Source organism: Paroedura picta, chromosome 14, assembly GCF_049243985.1.
Source record: "Paroedura picta isolate Pp20150507F chromosome 14, Ppicta_v3.0, whole genome shotgun sequence".
NCBI classification, from domain to species: Eukaryota; Metazoa; Chordata; class Lepidosauria; order Squamata; family Gekkonidae; genus Paroedura; species Paroedura picta.
This window is the reverse complement of record NC_135382.1, coordinates 11,035,413-11,054,753: the sequence shown is the minus strand read 5'-3', so window position 1 is coordinate 11,054,753 and position 19,341 is coordinate 11,035,413. Positions and strand designations below refer to the sequence as shown.

The 19,341-nt window shown below is 43.9% G+C and overlaps 1 protein-coding gene across 9 annotated transcripts in view; it reads right to left on the bottom strand.

The window, feature by feature from the left end:
* ANKHD1 (ankyrin repeat and KH domain containing 1) overlaps positions 1-13,336 on the bottom strand; it is a 122,710-nt gene extending 109,374 nt beyond the window's left edge. For 8 of the 9 annotated variants that reach the window (XM_077309508.1, XM_077309509.1, XM_077309511.1 and 5 more), the window contains exon 1: positions 12,789-13,191. In XM_077309508.1, coding sequence (XP_077165623.1) covers positions 12,789-13,094 — 306 coding nt within the window. In that variant the 5' untranslated portion in view covers positions 13,095-13,191. The other variant, XM_077309513.1, reaches the window with a different exon arrangement.
* Positions 13,337-19,341: the final 6,005 nt, after the last annotated feature.

Below are 19,341 nucleotides of genomic sequence, written 5' to 3'. Positions count from 1 at the left end.
CCAGCACAATTATTTAGGATAGTCCAGTCCTTGACAGCTCTCAAGGAAGGGCACCCAAAAGACAGTGAATTGGGTATTAGCTGTGAGGCAACCTTCTCCCAGCTATTGATACAGTAAAGGAACTAGTGGTCCCTTGACTGCCTGTGGAGGGAGAATTTAATCATGCTGTCTGAAGTAGATAGGTTGTTGATATCAGTGAGGCCAACTACATGCCTCCTGGATCTCTGCCCCTCCTACCTGCTAAAACAGAGCAATCAGAGGATAGAAGGCCCCTTTCAGGAGATAATCAACTGTTCCCTCTCTACAGTGGAGTTCCCATGGGTGCTGAAGGAGGCTATAGTTCGCCCTCTACTGCGGGAACCAGCTCTGGATCCCCAATTCCTGTCCAACTACTGCCCCATCTCACATCTAGAATTTTTGAAGAAGGTGATTAAAAGTGCCACCATGGACCAGTTATAAGCATACCTAGAGGAAGCTTCAATCTTCGATCCCATTAACTCGGGTTTCCGTCCTGGCCATAGGGTTGAGACGTGCGTTGGTTGCTCTAATGTACAATCTTTGATAACAGATGGACCAAGGCGGGTCAGCACTGTTTGCGATGCTAGATTTCACAGCAGCATTTGACATAGTCTATCATGAACTTACTCACTGCCTTGCTGATGTGAGGATACAGGGCACTGCCTTGCAATGGCTGATCTTCCTCCAGGGTCGTGGACAGAGCATTGCAACTGGGGTGAATTTATCACACTGCTGCAAGCTCCCTTGTTGTCTGCCTCAGGTTGGACTGGGTTGTCATCAATATGCCAGTGACACCCAGCTCTATCTTCTGATGAGTGACCATAGACTTGCCCCCAGAGTCATTTACCAGCTGCCTAAAAACAGTGATGAAGTGGATCAAACAGACAGCCAGTTTGGTGTAGTGGTTAGGAGTACGGACTTCTAATATGGCATGCCGGGTTCGATTCTGCACTCCCCCGCATGCAGCCAGCTATGTGACCTTGGGCTTACCACGGCAATGATAAATGTGTTCTGACCAAGCAGTAATATCAGGGTTCTCTCAGCTTCACCTACCTCACAGGGTTTCTGTTGTGGGGAGAGGAAAGGGAAGGCAACTGTAAGCCGCTTTGAGACACCTTCAGGTAGAGAAAAGTGGCATATAAGTCTTCTTCTTCTGAACCCTTTGAAGACAGAGGTCATGTAGCTGGGTAGGAAAGGGCCAAGCAAGAAAGTGCGCTTACACTGCCTGTATGGTGTTCAGCTTAAGGCTCTCCTGGAAGCCAAGAATTTGGGGATGATGCTGGATTACAATGGAAGCACAGGTCATAAGAGTAGCTCAGCTGGCATTTTTCCACCTTCGTCAAATTAAGTTACTAGCACCCTACCTGGCCTTGGAGTACTTAGCCACTGTGACGGTCACCTCTAAGCCGGACTTCTGTAACTTACTCTAGATGGATCTATCCTGATCCTTGACCCAGAAACTGCAACCGGTCCAGAATGCAGCTGCCCGGCTTCTCACAGGTACCCCCTTGGAGGGCCCATATTCATCCCATCCTTTGACAGCGACACTGGCTTCCGGTTGAATTCTGGACCAAGTTTAAGGTGCTGGTTCTTACCTTCAAGGCCACCCATGGTCTGGGACCAGTGTTCCTAAGGAACTACTTCTCTGCTTATGTCCCCCGAAGAGCACTATGCTCTGCAAACTCAAGAAGCTAGTAGTCCCTGTCCCCAAGGAAGTAGTCTGGCCTCAACCAGGGCCAGGACGTTTTCTATCCTGGCCCCTGCTTGGTGGAATGAGCTTCTGAAGGAGATCAGAGACTGTTAGAGCTGTACCAGTTCTGCATGGCCTGCAAGACACAGCTCTTTCAGCAAGCATTTGATTGAGGCCAGTGATCCCAACATAGATTAAATGGGCCTACCTTGGACAACCCTCCATAGATATGTCCTCTGCTTGGTGGTACTGAGATGCTGATATTTTAACTCATTTATTTATTGTTTTAAGGTTCTTAATATCCTTTTTAATGTGAATGTATATTGTACACTGCCCTGAGTAAATAATGATGATGATGATTAAATGATGATGATGATTAAACAAAAATGGCAATCTCATAATCAGACTGTCTAGTTAAATTCATATCTGAAACAGCTTGGAGGTCTCTGTCCTCCTGCTCATAGTTATTACATTACTAAAAACTGTTGCCATCTCAGTGCTGCAACTAGTATATATTTTACATGTCCAGGGATAGGAGAATACAAATAAACTGAAGAATGGAGCAAAGAAATGGGCTTATTTGAAACTACATTTGAGAGCAGCTTATTCATGAAAAATACTAATCCCCTGTACTAAAAAAAATGTGAGGCTGGCTTAGTGCCATGACAGGCATGGTGCTGCAATCTGTCTCTGTACAGACACATAAAAGGGATTCCCAGAATACATGGATTCTCTGTGCTTTCCATTTACATCCCCCTCTCACAATATGAATTTACTAGCATGCTGTTAAGTATATATTTCTCATTGCTAAATTTAAGTGAGAGCTCATATAGCATCCTGACCTGGATAGTGCAAGCTAGCCCATTCACATCAGATTTTGGAAGCTAAGCAGGATTGGCCCCAGTTAGTATTGGGATGAGAGGTCAGGGTTATGACACCGAGGCAGGCAAATAGATATATTTTTTTCTATGTTTTAGCTACTCAACCTTCTAGGTTCCTTTCAGGTGACTATCACCAGAATTGGGAAATACGTTTTAAGAGACACATATCTAACTAGCTGCATGTCAAATCAAAACCCAGTATAAAATTCTTGCTCTATATCTCCCTCTAACACACTGTAATCACCAATCTGCTATGGGATTCACAAGTAATGACAGAGAAAGACAGTGAAACTGAGGTAACCCAGTGACCTCTGTGGAAAGGTGAACTCTGTTGTAGATAATGCAATGACATATCATGCACAGTTCTGTGAATATTCTGAAGTTGGTGGGTAAACAATTTTCATGACTTACTTATAAATCTTTGAATGTTTCAATATAACATTTTAATCACAGTTGATCAATTTTTTCTAATCAATTATTTCAGCTAAAGTATTTGAACTGTGGGTACATAAAACTGATAAGGTACGCTTAAAATCTGGTTTTGTTTATTAAAGATACATCAGAATGACTATTAAATCAGATCATGTTCTATTTAAGGTACAGGAAATTCCTCTCTCCCCCAGATCTGGATATTCTAGGTTAGCCTGATCTCATCAGATCTTGAAAGCTAAGTATTGTGGGCCCTGAGTAGTATTTGGATGAGATACCTCAAAGGAATAGTAGGGTTGTGATGTGGAAGCAGGCAATGGAAAATAACCTCTTAATATCTCTTGTCTTGGAAACCCTACAGGTTGCTATAAATCAACTATGAAATGAAAGCAAAATGAAAAGAAAGCCTTGTTTCTCTGCTTTTATACTGGGTGTGAGCCATCCATTATACTATTAAGCATGTTAAAAATATACACTCAGCAAGAGATGATGGTACTGAGTTTTTAATATATTTTACCATAAACTACAACTTTGAAATGAGGTATGAATACACAAAAGCCCATAGATTATCCAATGAATCTGAAAAGACTAGCTTGCTAAATGTCTACCCCAACAAATTAGAGATTTACTTCAAAACACATTGGATACTTTCATATTAGAGTGCAAGATGAAATCTGGTAAAAACTACATATGTGAATTTGGTTAACTTTGGTTAACACCCCCCCCCCGATAAATTCAAGAAATACTGGCAAAACCAGGCAGAGACCCAGCCAAGCCTACATGGAGAATTCTCCCCACAGGATCAGCTGCTGGGTGGACTCTGTTGGACAGTCTATACTGGGCTGTCCAGTAGAACCTGCAGGGAGACTCAAAAATATTCAGAATTTCTGAAAATCATGGATTCAAAAACTTTGTCAATATCTGGGTTTTTTCAGGGAATCCTGATTTTTTGATGGCCCAATAGACCTAACCAAAAGATGCGTAGAAAAAAATTGCACATCCCTATTAAATATCTAGAGCAATATACATTGACTTTAAGAGAATCCTGTACAACTTCCCAATTAAGTACACCCTGAAGTGATTAAAGGTATCCCCTGTGCAAGCACCGAGTCATGTCTGACCCTTGGGGTGACGCCCTCTAGCGTTTTCTTGGCAGACTCAATACGGGGTGGTTTGCCAGTGCCTTCCCCAGTCATTACCGTTTACCCCCCAGCAAGCTGGGTACTCATTTTACCGACCTCGGAAGGATGGAAGGCTGAGTCAACCTTGAGCCGGCTGCTGGGATTGAACTCCCAGCCTCATGGGCAAAGCTGTCAGACGGCTGCCTTACCACTCTGCGCCACAAGAGGCTCTTGTGAAGTGATTACAATACATTTAAGAACATTGGGAGAGCTGCAATTAGGTACAAACACTCCCCCATTAAGACAGATTATTAGAAAAGAGTAGGAGGAAACATATATGACACAACAGTCACAACCTAAGTAATAAGACTTTTTACCAACAGCAGCAGTTCAACAGAAGAGTCAGGCCATACACGGGACAAAATACTCTACAACAGGAAGAATTCCACTGCCCATTCATGCACTTGAATAAATGTGGACTTGGTAGAAATTGTGGGTTTGGGGGGGTTACACAATGACAGTTGGGGGAAATAAGTAAAAACTGCACAGGGATATGGGGACTATTACCTTCAGACCCTTTAACTGGGGAAGGAGCCTAAACTCGAAATACAAACTGCATTAGTGTTTGAACGCAAAAGGGAACTGGACTTCAATATGCACTATCATCAATGGGTGGATACAAGAATTGTGGATCATTTCCGCAATCATTTCCACAATATCCACCAAAGCTAAAAATTGATGGTGTCACAATATAACACAATTATTAGTAAATCCTGTTTTGTTTTTAGCCACTCCAGTGGAAATTAGGAGATTAAGGTACTTGTTTAACAGAGAGCCACATTCCAACTAAATAGAAAACAAATTTTCCGGTATATGTGATCATTCTTGACCTGAAACAGCCTCAGACTATTGGAAGGGCTTGCTGAAACACACAGCAGTAATACAAACTACTAGAATAAGCCACATGTGTGGAAATAGTTTAGTTGTTTTCACAGTAGGGAGTTGCAGTCAATGCAAAAGTAATGGAAGCAAAGCCAGAAGGATCAGACCAGCAGCCCTTCTAGTTCAGCATCCTGTTTCATACAGTGGCCAATAAGGTGCTTTAGAGCAGTGGTCCCCAACCTTTTTATCACCGGGGACCACTCAACAATTGACAATTTTACTGAGGCCCGGTGTGGGGGGGTAGTTTACTCCTCTACTCTCAACCACTGCCCTAACGCTCTCTGATCGCTATGGTAATGTTTAAACATCCCTTCAAAATAAGATGCAGACACACCACAACAATTAACATAAGGAACATTTTATTTTCATGGAAATTTTAACGCATGACAATGACAAATCAATGGGAACCCTGAGCTTGTTTCTCTGCAATGAGATAGTCCCATCTGGGAGTGATAGGAGACAATGACACCCAAAGTGTGTTGTAAAGGGCCGGGGGGGGGGGGGGAGAAGGCGTCCTTCGTGGCCCACCTCCAATTAGTTGACGGACCACATGTGGGGATCGCTACTTTAGAGAGTAGGGGTAGTCAACCTGTGGTCCTCCAGATGTCCATGGACTACAATTTCCATGAGCCCCTGCCAGCAAATGCTGGCAGGGGCTCATGGGAATTGTAGTCCATGGACATCTGGAGGACCACAGGTTGACTACACCTGATTTAGAGGACCAAACAAACAAGGCATGGAGACTGAGGCACACCCCTACTGCTGCCTCCCAGCACTGGTATTCAGAAGATTGCTGTCTCTGAATATGAAGGCTTCTTGCAGTCACTATGGCCAGTAGCCAATAATGGACCTCTCCCACAGAATAGGTCTAATACCTTTTTTCCTTTAAAATTTTTGAAGTTAACCATTAAATAAAATGAACAAAACTTATTTTTGTTATATTGACATAATTCATTAATGACTTTACAATGCAGGAACATACATAAGCAATGGGTTGCATCCTGCCAAGCATTTCCATATACCCGGGGAGAGGGTGCCCAAACTCCCCACACTTCCCCTCTACCTGCCCCCCAGCACCATGTTAGGGGGATTTTGGGCTGCAGAAGGGAAGGAAAGAAGGAGAGAATACGTCAGTAATGTAGTTCTCTGGGAAAATCTGAGAGCAATTCAAGTTAAAATAATTTAAACATTAATTGTAAAGGTTGGTAAGAAAGCAAATCATATCAAAAGGAAAATCAGGAACAAGTCTATACATTAGGGACTGTCTATGCTTCATATTCTGCATTTAATCTATCAAACATGATGCATTTGCAGTAACAAAGTCCGGATAATTACAGACATAATATATGTATGTGTTAGGTTGAAAACTTCCCATAGAAAAATATAAAATTGGAAATTTTTCTATGAAGTGTTTTGCCACACATCACTGACATCCAGCAGCTGGGATTTTTTGCACAATCCAAATCACTGAGCACATTTTTATTTAGTGTCCACCTTGACCTTTGCCACATGCTTGGTATTTCTGATCAACTTTACATAATTTAACTCTTCACTTGGCCAAGGTGCACTTCTGATTGTATTTTTGGGAACTATGCATTACTGTTTTACATTCTGGGGCAATTTCTCTCTCCCAGTATTTTAAAAAATGCTACCAGAATAAAATCAAGCACTGAAAGTATAAGAATACAGCAGGTGTACCCTGAAGCCACCTTTTCCACTACCCCCCCCCCCAAAGAGCATTAAGATCTTCCGACCCTGGCCCAAAGGAGGTGAGACTGATCTCAACGAGGGCCAGAGCCTTAACCCCAGCCTGGTATAACGCTCTGCAGTGAGAGATCAGGACGCTGTAGGACCTCATCCAGCTTGGCAGAGCCTGCAAGACAGAGCTGTTCCACCAGGCTTATGATTGAGGCCCTGACAGACCACCAAGAAGTGCTGGTCTCCTTGCTGCAAGTTGAGGGAAGATCTGCCCTCTAAGGATCTGACTCCCCAACCTAAACTAGTTGGAGGCAACTGAAATATAAAATGCTTTATTGAATATTCATATGTTTTATATTTTATTAATATTGTTATTTTATGTTGTTATCTCCCGAATGTTCAGGAAGAACGGGCTATAAAAATAAAGACTGATTTATTTAAGACTCAAACATTATGCTGTAAGAACAGGTGATGTTCAATAAGGTAGGGCCAAATATTTTATACTACATGGCATTATGTTTTTGATAGTATCAAGTAGCTCCACTTAGCATCCTGCTATGCATTTGAACAAGCAAGTTTACATATTTCATTCTAATATGGCAAGCCCCTATACAAGACCTGAAAAAAGAAAAGCAGCTACAAGAACAATTATAATAGTGGGATAATTATAGGAATATTCTAAGCCAGTGCAGACAAAACACTGCCAATTAACTTAACCATGCTTATGCAACAAGGAACAAGCTGAGAAATAATATACATCCTCCTTACCATACATGTTCCCCAACTCATCCTCTGCTAGTTTTAATCATGGTTAAATGTTACTGTGGCACTGCTATTGGCTACTACAGGTAAGGCTAGCTGGGGTTCCCACTTAACCCACCTATGAGGGCAGCTGAGTTCAGGCTGCTGTTAAGAATACTTAAATGAGGTTAAGGAGGGGGAGGTAAGTGTAGGATCTGTGTTACAAGAGAAAGGAACTGGAGCCAACTGCTTAACTATGGTTAGGCAATCCTCATTCCTATGCTATTTATCAATCTTCCCAACTAACTACATTGTATCAAAATAAACTTAAGATCATTCACTTGAAGACTTAATAATGCAATCAAATTACCACAAGAGAATACAGCACTTTCCCCAGTGTTTACATCATAAGGATCTCTGAAACTGACTGGCGCTAACAAGTGTTCCCAAATTTAGACTTTTTAATCAGAACCATGAAGTATGTTATTTCTGATCTTGATAAAAAATATTGCAACTCCTTCAAATCAGTGCAACTGTATTAATAGGGGAAAATATTAAAATCAACATTACCCTTAAAGAAACATTCCTAAGATCTAATTTTGTGGTAATAAAGAAATCACTGCTGATGCATTGTATAAGTTACAAAACCACCAAATATGTACAAAATTTGACCTTATTGGTTGAAGATAGTTATGAAAAATTTCATCCACAGAATTTTAAGGAGTTGGGTCTGTCTTTACCAAAATACTGGATAAAGAATCTGTAGCTAACATTGTTCTAACTCACAACTGGGGGGAAAAAGCACTTCAAAGTGCTTCATGTTTTAGTATTGTGTGGATATTACTACAATTATTCTAATTTAGGCTAAGAATACTTTTAAAGCACACTTTATACTTGGAAAACATTTTTTATTCTGACTATACCTAAATACTTAGATTGTCCCATTTGTAATATATGTCAGTGTGTCTTGCATATTATTGCTATAATATTTTAATGTTTTTCACTTCTCCTTTGCATGCAATTTTATGTTAGGTTTTGGGGAAATTCTCAGTTATTTTAAGATCTATCCATGTCCAGCAAAATGGGGGAGAGGCTTCAAAACACCTCCAAGCAAAGCTGGAAGAGAAGCCATCCTAGGCCCCCCCAAGGGTGTAGGGAAGTCCAATTTGATTACAGCAGGTACCATCAATTTACACATAACAGGCAGCTGACCTAAATCAAGTAAATGTTCACCTTGAAAGGTAGGAGCTCTCCAGGATATCCTTAGAGCACCTATCTATGAATCCTTCAACCAGATATGCATCATACTAATCACAGCAAGACAGAAGGACAAAGCCTCAAACTTGCAGATCACATGAACTGGAGACATTCAAGTTCCTGTCTTAAAAATTTGATGTTGTCCTGGGATTATTTACGACTGTGTGCACCTAAGGTGTTAATTAAGTCAAAAACATCATCTTGAACTGGATGCACAGGAGTCTAGGCCAACTGAGCTCCCATCATTTGCTGCTCTTAGGAGTTAAGTCCCTATCTTGTGCTTTCATATAACCACCAAAAAGTATTCAAGGGCTATTCTCACATTCAGTGCGCTCCAGTAATCTGTCATTAAAGACAAAAAAATTATTGTTCTCAGGTCTACAGATCAAAAAGGCTGCAGCATTCTTAGGAATTGAACCTGGACCAAGAACACCCTCAAGCTATGAATCTAACTTGGATAAATCTTGACAGGTAGCCACAACATGAAAATCTATCAATAGCCAAAGTTTTGGGAGTTGAATCCTAGTAGAATCGCAATACTATAACTTGGGCTTAAACTAAATACAATGAAGTTTTGCAAGTATTTTCCAGACCAAATAAATGAACTCTTATTTACTTAAAAATGTGTTAATGACAGGAGAAAGCTACAGTAAAACAACTGATAAACAGAGCCTTAGAAGACTAAAATGTCTTGAAATTCAGCTGGCCCTCACTTTTTCATTATAGTCTACTGGCAATGTTACTGTTGCATATATATCCTCCTTGCACTACCAGTCTCTCAACACGCAGATTAACAGAAGAATCATTTCAATTATTGTTCCAACCCAGAAGATCATTATAGAACGTGCCAGGGCAATTCTCAATCCACTCTGCTGATACGGTCTCAAAGAGAGGAAAATCTAGCAGAAGAAGACCTAGAATTCCAGTAACTACAATATATTTTTGAAAATTATCAAGAATGCCATATGACCTACTATCTTCATTTACAGTGATCCAAATTTTCCCAAACCCTAATGGGAGACACTGCTCCTCCAGCAGGCTGCAACTGGAAACAATTCGGAGGCAAAACCTGCCCTGACATGCAGTAGCAGGTTGGGCCCCTATACCAATCATCTTTCCAGTACATGTTTATTTTCTTCCAAGTGAATAACTGATATTCACCCCCACTGGAAACAGAACAGTGTTTCATTCCCAACAGTATATCACCATGTTTCCCCTAAAAAAGACACTCCCAACCTCCAATATATAATTTCCTTTGACTTTCCCTCCCACTGCCACTAAAGGCATTTCACTTATACCTGACTGTTAAACACCTTTCATGACATCCTCTTTTTACACACACATTTCTCCTAAATCAGTTCTTACGTATTCACAAGCCATTATTTGAACTGTTATTTCTTATCTTTTCTGCCTAATAAAAGTTTCAAGACTAAGAAAATTTTTCTCCCCAAGATTTAATATGGGTGATATAATATTTTGTGAAGCTTAACTGCTATATAGTCAGCAATACTCCAGTATGTATGCTGTGAATTTTTCCTTAAGGAAAGCACTTTTGATCTCTATGAGTAGTAGTTTTTCCACTATATCTGGGAAAAGTTGAATTTGCAAAACCTCAGGACCTAGCATGTTCTTCTAGACTTAGCACTGCACAGTACTGCTATTTACAGAAACCTTTAGATCAGCATTGAGTAATCTGTCCAGGATTAAGCATCAAATATGCTCAGACACTAAATTAACATTCAATTCATATATAATTTTCACAGCATTCCAATTTACAGTGAATGCTTAATACCACTCAAAAGATTCAGTGCAGTTATCAATATTTTTATTACCAAGATAGAGGAAATGCAACTTTTGGTGAGAAATAGGTTTAAAATTTATTTATTTATTTTGGGATTTATATTCTGCCCTGTCTTCAAAAATGTAGAAGGGATGCACACACTAGCTTAAGGTAATATACTCAAAACTGTGTTTAAGGAAACAAGAGTTTCTTGAAAGCTCATCCTCAATGAAATGCTCAATAGCAGCAAATATCCCTGTAAGATAGCACATCCATCATGTCTGCCAATGGAGAATCACTGTGTTCTCTGGGTGTATTCTAGGACATATGGTGGCAGATTTATTTGTTCAAACCTGCAACTAACATACAGAGTGTAGATCCAATTTTCATAGCAAAAGGGATAAATAAACCCACATCCCATATATGTATCTGCCATCTATCTCTCCCTACCCCTAGCACTTTGTTCCAAGCCAAATCCTGATATTAATTTTTAAGCTAGGAGAAAGGCAACTGCAGGGAGCAGAGATAGTTGCTCACTTGCTCATACCATTCTGCTTTAAAAATCACACACAGGTGACTGGAGTAGTCCTAGTAAAGAGATCTGACACTATCATGTCTATTTTGAATCCCTCAGGGCAACAATGATGCCTAAGAAGCCTGGCCAGCATGCTAATGTGTGCACAGTACGGTCACGGAATCCTCTGCAACACACTTGAGTTCTGTGGCATCCCAGCTGATAAGTCAGTATGGATAGGATTCCCTGAAAGCACAAGGTATGAAAGGTTAAGGGACAGCTTCTTTGAGCCAGAAAATAAGGATGTTGAACAACAGGCAGATGTGTTGCAGAAACTGGTGCTACAAATTAAAAGAGGCCTTTATAAAACTTACTTAATACTACCTGGAATAAAATGAACCATTATTTTGCAAAAACATCTAGAAATATTTCTCATGAAAATTGAAATTTCAAAATACTAACAACATCCTGTAGACTATGTAACACTCTAATTTTATGCTATTTTAAAAATACCGGCAATACATCTAAACACCTACAAATTTATATTACTTAAAGAAAATGTTTCTTAGACTTTTTCAAAGAACACATCTAGTCCAGATATAAAAATACAGTATGCACTATGATTATACTGGTGAAGAGTTAGCTAATACAAAACCGCTAAATCAAGATTACAAATGAGCCTGGAACAATTTTTTATTAGCCTACCTGCTCACAGGGACATTTGTGACACTCCCCCCCCCTCCAAAAAAAAATTCTGAGGTTTGGCCCAGACATCTGGAGAAAATTCTTTCAACAGAAGACCAGAAAAAGTAAATAGCTTAGGTACCTATTATGAAGAGTGTAGCCAGAGACAAATGTAAGAGAAAATAATTAATATATAAATATATAAGCAGACAAAAAAATACTGACAGGTAATCCTCTGGTGTTGCTGGTACATATGTAAATTTGGATAAAGAAACAGACACGTAAACTGAAATAAGCCAGCCATTCCCCTGCCTATCCAAACTTCTAGACCTTTTGCATTTGAATTTCCAATACACCCAGCTAGGGAGGATTGTCCTCGTTTGGAATAACAGCAGACTTACACAACCACGGAAACAACGTCCACGGCCGCAATCAGCATCGCGACCTCCCTCCCTCCCTCCCTCCCGCAGCAAAACAATAGGAACGAGGTGCAATAGCTGTCAAAAGGGTTTTTACGGCTTGCTGGCCTAAAACAGAGAGCTAGACCCCCCCACCCCACCCGATGTCTCCCGCGCTAGTCGGGGGGGGGGGTGGAGGATTCATTCAGCAAGACTTTGCACAGTAAAGTAAGTCCTTGCGGGCGGAGGCGGGGGGGGGGAGGAAGGAAGGTACGGCAGAAAACGAAGATCGCTTCCGCCATCATCCGGACTGAGCAGGCGGCCGGGGGGGGGGGGGTGAGCCAGAGCGCTGCAGGGAAGAGCCACTCGGGTTGCCTCGGCGGCCACCCCCACAGAGCCGGGGAAGCCCTCCGCGCAGCCGAGGCGGCGGCTGGGGGGGAGGGGGGGCGCCTGGGTGGGTCTCCGCCCTCCTTTATGTCCCGGGCCGGCCTGCCGGGAGATTACGAAGCCTCACGGGCGGGGTCGGCCTCGGCCGCCAAGCGCGGGAGGGAGCCGCTCAGTGGCGACGGCGGCCCTCTCCGCCCGCGAGCGAAAGCTGGCCTCGGCCTGCCTCCTTCCCTCCCTCCCTCTCTCACCTCAGAGACCTCGTCCTCGTCGCTGCCGGACCCGCCGCCGCCTCCGCTCCTCAGCACTGCGGCCGCCAGCTTGAAGTCGAGGGCGGCGGCGGCGGCGGCAGCAGCCCCGGCCTCTCCCGAAGTTGTCGCCGACCCCGCCGGCCCACAGGGCCCGGCCTCTCCGAAGAGGCGCACGGCCCGCAAGCCTAGCGGGTTAGGCCCGGCCGTGGAGGCCTCGGCGGCGGCGTCCGGGGCAGCGCGGGGCGTCACCAGGTCTATCTCCTCATCGCCGGCGGGGGTCGGGGCGGCCGTGCCGTCCGTGAGCATCGCGCGCTGATCCAAGCTGAGGCCGCGGGAGGAGGGGAGGGGGGGAAGCGCCGTCTCCGTCCCCTCACAGCAGCAGCAGCGCCACTAACTTCTCACACCCTACCTGACCCACGGCCGCTGCGATGCCCTCGCTAACCCGTTCCGTCGCTTCCATTGGCTAAGCCGCTCAGAAGGCCGGACCCGATTGGCCGCGGCGCCCGTCCGTCCGAGGCGTCGTCACGCGCTCCTTCGCCCTCCCAGCCAGCAAGATGCTTTGAGAGCACACGCTGAGGCGGTTTGGACTGCCCGCCCATCACCTTAGGACTTGTACGGTCGCTTCCTGAAACTCCTTCGATATCATTGGGTAGCCTCTCTGTCCATCAAGCACAAACTCCAGAACTTGCGTCGCTGAGTGGGCAGGAGAACAGTCGCTCGAGACATTCTTGCGTTTCATTGCGCAGAGCGTGCGTCAATCGCAGCGTGCTCCTCTTGGCGGCGTGCGATTGGGCTACGCCCCTTTCGTTCCCACCTTTCTCACTTTCCGAGCAAAGGTCTCGGTCAGCGAGAACGGACTCCCCCCGTCTCCGTGATGGGGGGGATTGATTGGAAGAAAGGAGTGTCTGTTAATCATATGGCCCACCTCTAAGCGTCCACCTGTCTTTTCACCCCTGTCCGAAGCTCTCCATCGTGGGAGCGTGATTGGGCGCAGCGTACGTCAGTCACGGAGACCTGAAGGCTGTTTCCCGGCTAACCTCCATCCCATAGAAAGCCTTCCGAGTTGCCATTTTGTGGGGTTTTCCACTGAAACCTTCGGCGCCAGGCCGGCCTTTGGCCCAGGGCGACTCGGGAGCCCCGAGCCTGGGCCTTGCCCCGCGCAAAGCCGCGAAGGGGGAAGTTGGAAGACGCAGCCGAGGCTGTGGAGGCCCAGCCGCTGGTCTCTCGCTTTCCCTGCAGCCCGCTAGGGCTTTGCAAGGCCTCGGGCAAAGAAAGGTCATTCCCGGCGAGCTTCTGCGCCTTCCCAGCGCCTCCTTGCCCTTGCAGAAGGCCGACCTTGCCCCTAAACAACAGCAACAGGTTCTCAGGCAGTGCATCCAACAAAATGACCACCGATATCGGTGACAGATCAAGAAATCCACGCATTGGGGCCAAGCACAGCTACCATTCTGGGACAGGCAACCCTGGGGGTGGGAAGATCCGTTTTTTTTTTTTTTAATGATCCCCCGCAGTCTCCTAAAATATTGAAAAGTGATATGTCTGCCTGTGCAGATGTTGAAAAATAAAAACACATTCGGGTGGCATGCTAGGTTGCCACGGCAACCCAAAGTGACACCTGAAGGAGGTGAGGATAAAAGCCATGGAAGGCAGGGGTGCAGTGAGGGGAGGTTTTAAGGAGTCAGGAGAAAGAATCCAGGAACTGCAGAGGGAAAGCAAAGTCTTGTGTTCAAGGGTTTCCCCTCTTCCCCAGAAGTCAGCATGCTTAGGTGGCAGTCGCTGATTTAAAAAAAAAGAGAGAGGCTTGAGTTAAGAGTGGGAATTAGTGGCCCATTGTGAAAGTGGTCACAGCCTTTTAGGCCATGTGTCGAAAGTGGATTCCAGGAGAGACTTAACTTTGGCCTATTCTTTGTGTCTCTGCAAGGCATGCGAACTACTGCTAAATAATTCTGGGTTGTGTTGACAAATCAAATTCTTCTGTGTGTTATGGGAATGGGCATACATGGGAATTGTCTTTCATGGATTAGCAATGGTGTTGAAGGTGGTGGTTTGTGCATGCGGAAAGAGAATTTCAAACGCATCTATTTTTTCTTAACGTAATTTTAGTCTCTGCAGTTCCCCCATTTTTCAGCCAAAGCTTAACTTCCAAAGTAACTTGGATCAATTGTAAAGAAATAAAAATGCCAATTAAAATATTACGATGTACCGGGCCAGGGTGGTGTGTATGTTTCAATTCAAACCCACTCCAGACACCCAGAGTGTCTGATTGCTTTCTGTTCTCTCTCCGGACTTAGCCAGGCAGGTGTCATCAGAGCGAAGAAAGTTTTCAGATGTATCTGGATACAGCCATGAAGAACCACCATTCTTTCTCTGATAGCTACGCATAATGTAGCAATTACATTTATTAGTCTTTTTGCTTTATGTAATCACACTCCCAATTGCCCTTCAGCTTCTTCACATGCATGTAAATATATCCTTGCTTTTATTTTTTTCTGTAACAAAATGGAAGCTCACAAAATATGGACTTTTTCTGGTTTTGTCAAGATTCATGTTTATGTAGCTAATGTAAATGCCAAACTCCACAGGCTAGCCCGCCCCCCCCCCCCCCCGAGAACATTTTGGCTCATTCAATTCAAGGCACCTTAGCGCTAAAATATTGCTAGGGCTTGGACTCTGATCGCTATGGCCTATTCTGTACTACATGACAAGAGGTATGCTAATGTATCTGAAGGACTGCTGATATTTTCTCCATGGGCCTTAGTATTAGGAGATTGCTCTGTTTGAGAACCCGTCAGAGATAGGAAGAGAGTGCAATTCAGATGCTGAAAGGAACAGGGAATTAAGCAAGATGAGATAGTGACAACAATCAAGGCAGCGAGCATTTCCCCCCTTTGTGCAAAGACTTTGCAAGTCTTTTTTTTGTGAAAACAGCAAAATACCATTGGTCGTCAGTGCTCTCCTCCAAAGGCAGGCAACTCACCTAAGTGCTTACCCATGGAACTTCTCAATGTTCAAAGAAGTGGGTCTTGCATAACAGTATAAAGTAGTGGACCCCAACCCTCGGTCCAGTGACCGGTACCGGTTCGTGGATCAGTCAGTACCGGGCCGCGGCTCCTCGTCCTCCTCCCCAACTGCTGCCTTGGGGACTGCCCTGCCACTCTGCCGCTGGCTCACCTTTGGTGCTGTCCAGCGGCTGCCATGGCTGGGGCTCCCCCTCGGTGTGGCACTGCACAGCTGCTGCTGGCAGCACCCCCCAGCGGGCAGCGGGAAGTCGGGCGCCAGCGGGAAAGCAAGCGGAGCAGCGGCTCAGGCAGCGTCAGCGTCCCTCGACAAAAGACTACCCCCCCGGGCCTCAGTAAAATTGTCAAGCATTGACTGGTCCCTGGTGATAAAAAGGTTGGGGACCAGTGGTATAAAGGACCAGCAGCTCTTTCACATAGGCCACAAGATTTTATACCATCTTGGAAGTGTCTAGATCAGCCTTTTTCAATCTTTTGACCATGGAGGAGCCCCTGAAATAAATTTTCAGGCCTCAAGGACCCCCGGAAGTGATGTCAGCTGGTCACACCTTCCTACCACACCCCTGTGACATAACCCCCAAACCCTTCACCCTCCTTTCATTCCCCCCCAAGACTTTTACTGCTATTACAGTAGTGTTTTGGTGTTGCCTTCTGCATAGTAACCCCAGCCTTCCTTGCTTTTCTCCCATCCAAATTCTAACTGTGATCAACCCTGTTTAGTTTCCAAGATTGGCCTATAGTCTGGGCTATCAGTTCTGCCATCTATTTGGAATAGATTAAATCCTGAACATTTACCACATGCTAAATGTATAATGTAAATTTAGCACGGGAGAATTGCAACTGCCTACAATTCAGTTCCTCCAACCTAGAAATTAGCACCCCCACCACCCCCAGTACACAGTAGATAGATATGTGCGGTGACTGTGTATTTTTCCTGACATAATTAGAGTAGTGTACTTACCATCCTCCTCTCAAGGGAAGGGCATAAGACTGCAAGTTAGGATTCAAAAATGTATTTGGAGCGGGTGGGTGGATCAGGGAGACAGCAATTAATTGGTGTCTTACAATGCAATCTTAATAATTCTTTCCTGGGAGTAAGCCCCTATTGAATAGACCAGAGTAGGATTCTAAGTAAACCCAATTAGAATTGCTCTGTAAATTACTAAAATGGGAGAGTTCTGAGTTACAAGTGCCTGCAAATCATTTCCTCAAACCTAGAAAATATCCCTCAATACTAAGTAGGTAGATGGTGCATAGTGAGGACAAAGTACTGTGTACGTGCATTTTGTAGTCTCAGGATTATTCTTGACACGTGTCTCCTTCCAAATGTTGGTATTTGGAGCTTAACACTGCAGAAAATGGATGCTGCTTTTGGAATGAAGTTCACACAAGGTTTGTTGTTTTAGGAACATAAGGCTTATCAGATCAGTACAGTTGCCAACTTCCAGGTGGTGGTGAGAGTTCTGGAATTTTCAGGTGACAGTGATCAGTCCGCAGAGAAAGTGGCTGTTTTGGCATTATACCTCATTAAAGTCCTTCCCAAACCCTGACCTCCTCATGCTCCACCCCCAAAGTCTCCAGGTGTTTCTCAACCCTATGGATCAGACCAGTGGTCCATCTAGGCCAACATCTTATCTCACATACTGGCCACCCAGTTCCTCTGGAGGCCTAACAACAGCATAAGAGCTGAAACCTCTCCTGATATTGCCTCCTAGCTCTGAGATTCAGAAGACTGCCTCCGCAGGTTCTCTTTAGAGCCAGTTTGGTGTAGTGGTTAGGAGAGCGGACTTCTAATCTGGCATGCCAGGTTCGATTCTGCGCTCTCCCACATGCAACCAGCTGGCTGACCTTGGGCTCGCCACAGCACTGATAAAACCAACTCTTCTTCTTTTTCTTCTTCTTCTTCTTCAGCCCAGGGGTAGTCAACTTGTGGTCCTCTGGATGTTCATGGACTACAATTCCCATGAGCCCCTGCCAGCATTTGCTGGCAGGGGCTCATGGGAATTGTAGTCCATGAACACCCGGAGGACCACAGGTTGACTACCCCTTCACATGGCTAATGGCTGCTACTAGACCCATTCTTTCTCTCTCTCTACATTAATTTTTATTAAATGTTTTTAAAGACAAAAATAAAATCTAACAAAAACTGGAATAATTATTTTAAAGATATAAAATTAGAAGTATAAAGAAGCAGCTTCAAAATTTATCTCCAGAAAATACATGTAGAATTATGAATTTGTCATTTAATCTAAAATTGCAAGGATAATTTTTAAATAATTTTTCCTCTTAATCATCAAATTCACAAATCATCAGTTATTTTTTCCAATTTTGTGCCAGTCTATAAGGGGTTTCCAGTCATAAATGTAAAAATTGCCTTTACTCTGATCAAAGAGGCTTAGCCACCTGCAAATTCCATCATCTTCACCAACCATCTCTCTCTATAGCAGGTAACGTCGTATCTTTCAATTTTTTAGCATATAATAGTCTGTGTTCCATTTGTTATGAGCCAGTTTGGTGTAGTGGTTAGGAGCGCGGACTTCTAATCTGGCATGCCAGGTTCGATTATGTGCACCCCCACATACAACCAGCTGGGTGATCTTGGGCTCACCACGGCACTGATAAAACTGTTCTGACCCAGCAGTGATATCAGCGCTCTCTCAGCCTCACCCACCTCACAGGGTATCTGTTGTGGGGAGAGGAATGGGAAGGCTACTGTAAACCGCTTTGAGCCTCCTTCGGGTAGGGAAAAGCGGCATATAAGAACCAACTCTTCTTCTTCTTCTTGTATAGTGTACCCAACGTTTTTAGCTCATTTTATCATGCATCCTTTACTCAGTCTTCCTCTGCCTCAAATTTCAACAAGAGTTTATACATTCTGGCAATATGTCACAATATGTTAACTGCTTATGTTTAATAAAATCAGAGTCCAGTAGCACCTTTAAGACCAGCAAAGATTTATTCAAGGCGTGAGCTTTTGAGTGCTAGCAATCTTCCTCAGACTACGATTTTATTGTGCTACTTCAGACCAACACAGCTACCCATTTGAATCTATGCTTATGTTTAGTTATCCTATCTCATCTAAAATGTGCTTCGTGTATTGAGAGCCACAACCTAGGTTTACATTTCTTCTGTATTCTCAGAATGGCACGTCTAATTTAGCCTTTTTATGAATGTGTGTTTTTCCTGCGCTTTCACCATGCATGTCTGTCGGAATAGTTTTGGGGTTCTGCACTGATTTTCTTTCAGTGCTCAGTTTGGTATCCAGTCGCTGTTTCCTGATGTTTTCTGAGAATGGTTTTGTGGTGGTTTCCCCCTTTGCTTCTTCCAATGCAAAGGTACTTCAAAAGCATACAGATATGAATCAAGGGTAGGATGTATGATGTGAACAGATAATAAAAAGACAGGTAACTTTGTAATCACACTAAATCCAGATAATATGTTGCCATTGAGAGCCCCATGATGTTCCCTGCTGACTTCACTGCTCATATTTCCTCACGCATTCAATACATGGTGTAAAGACATGCCTTCTGCCCAAG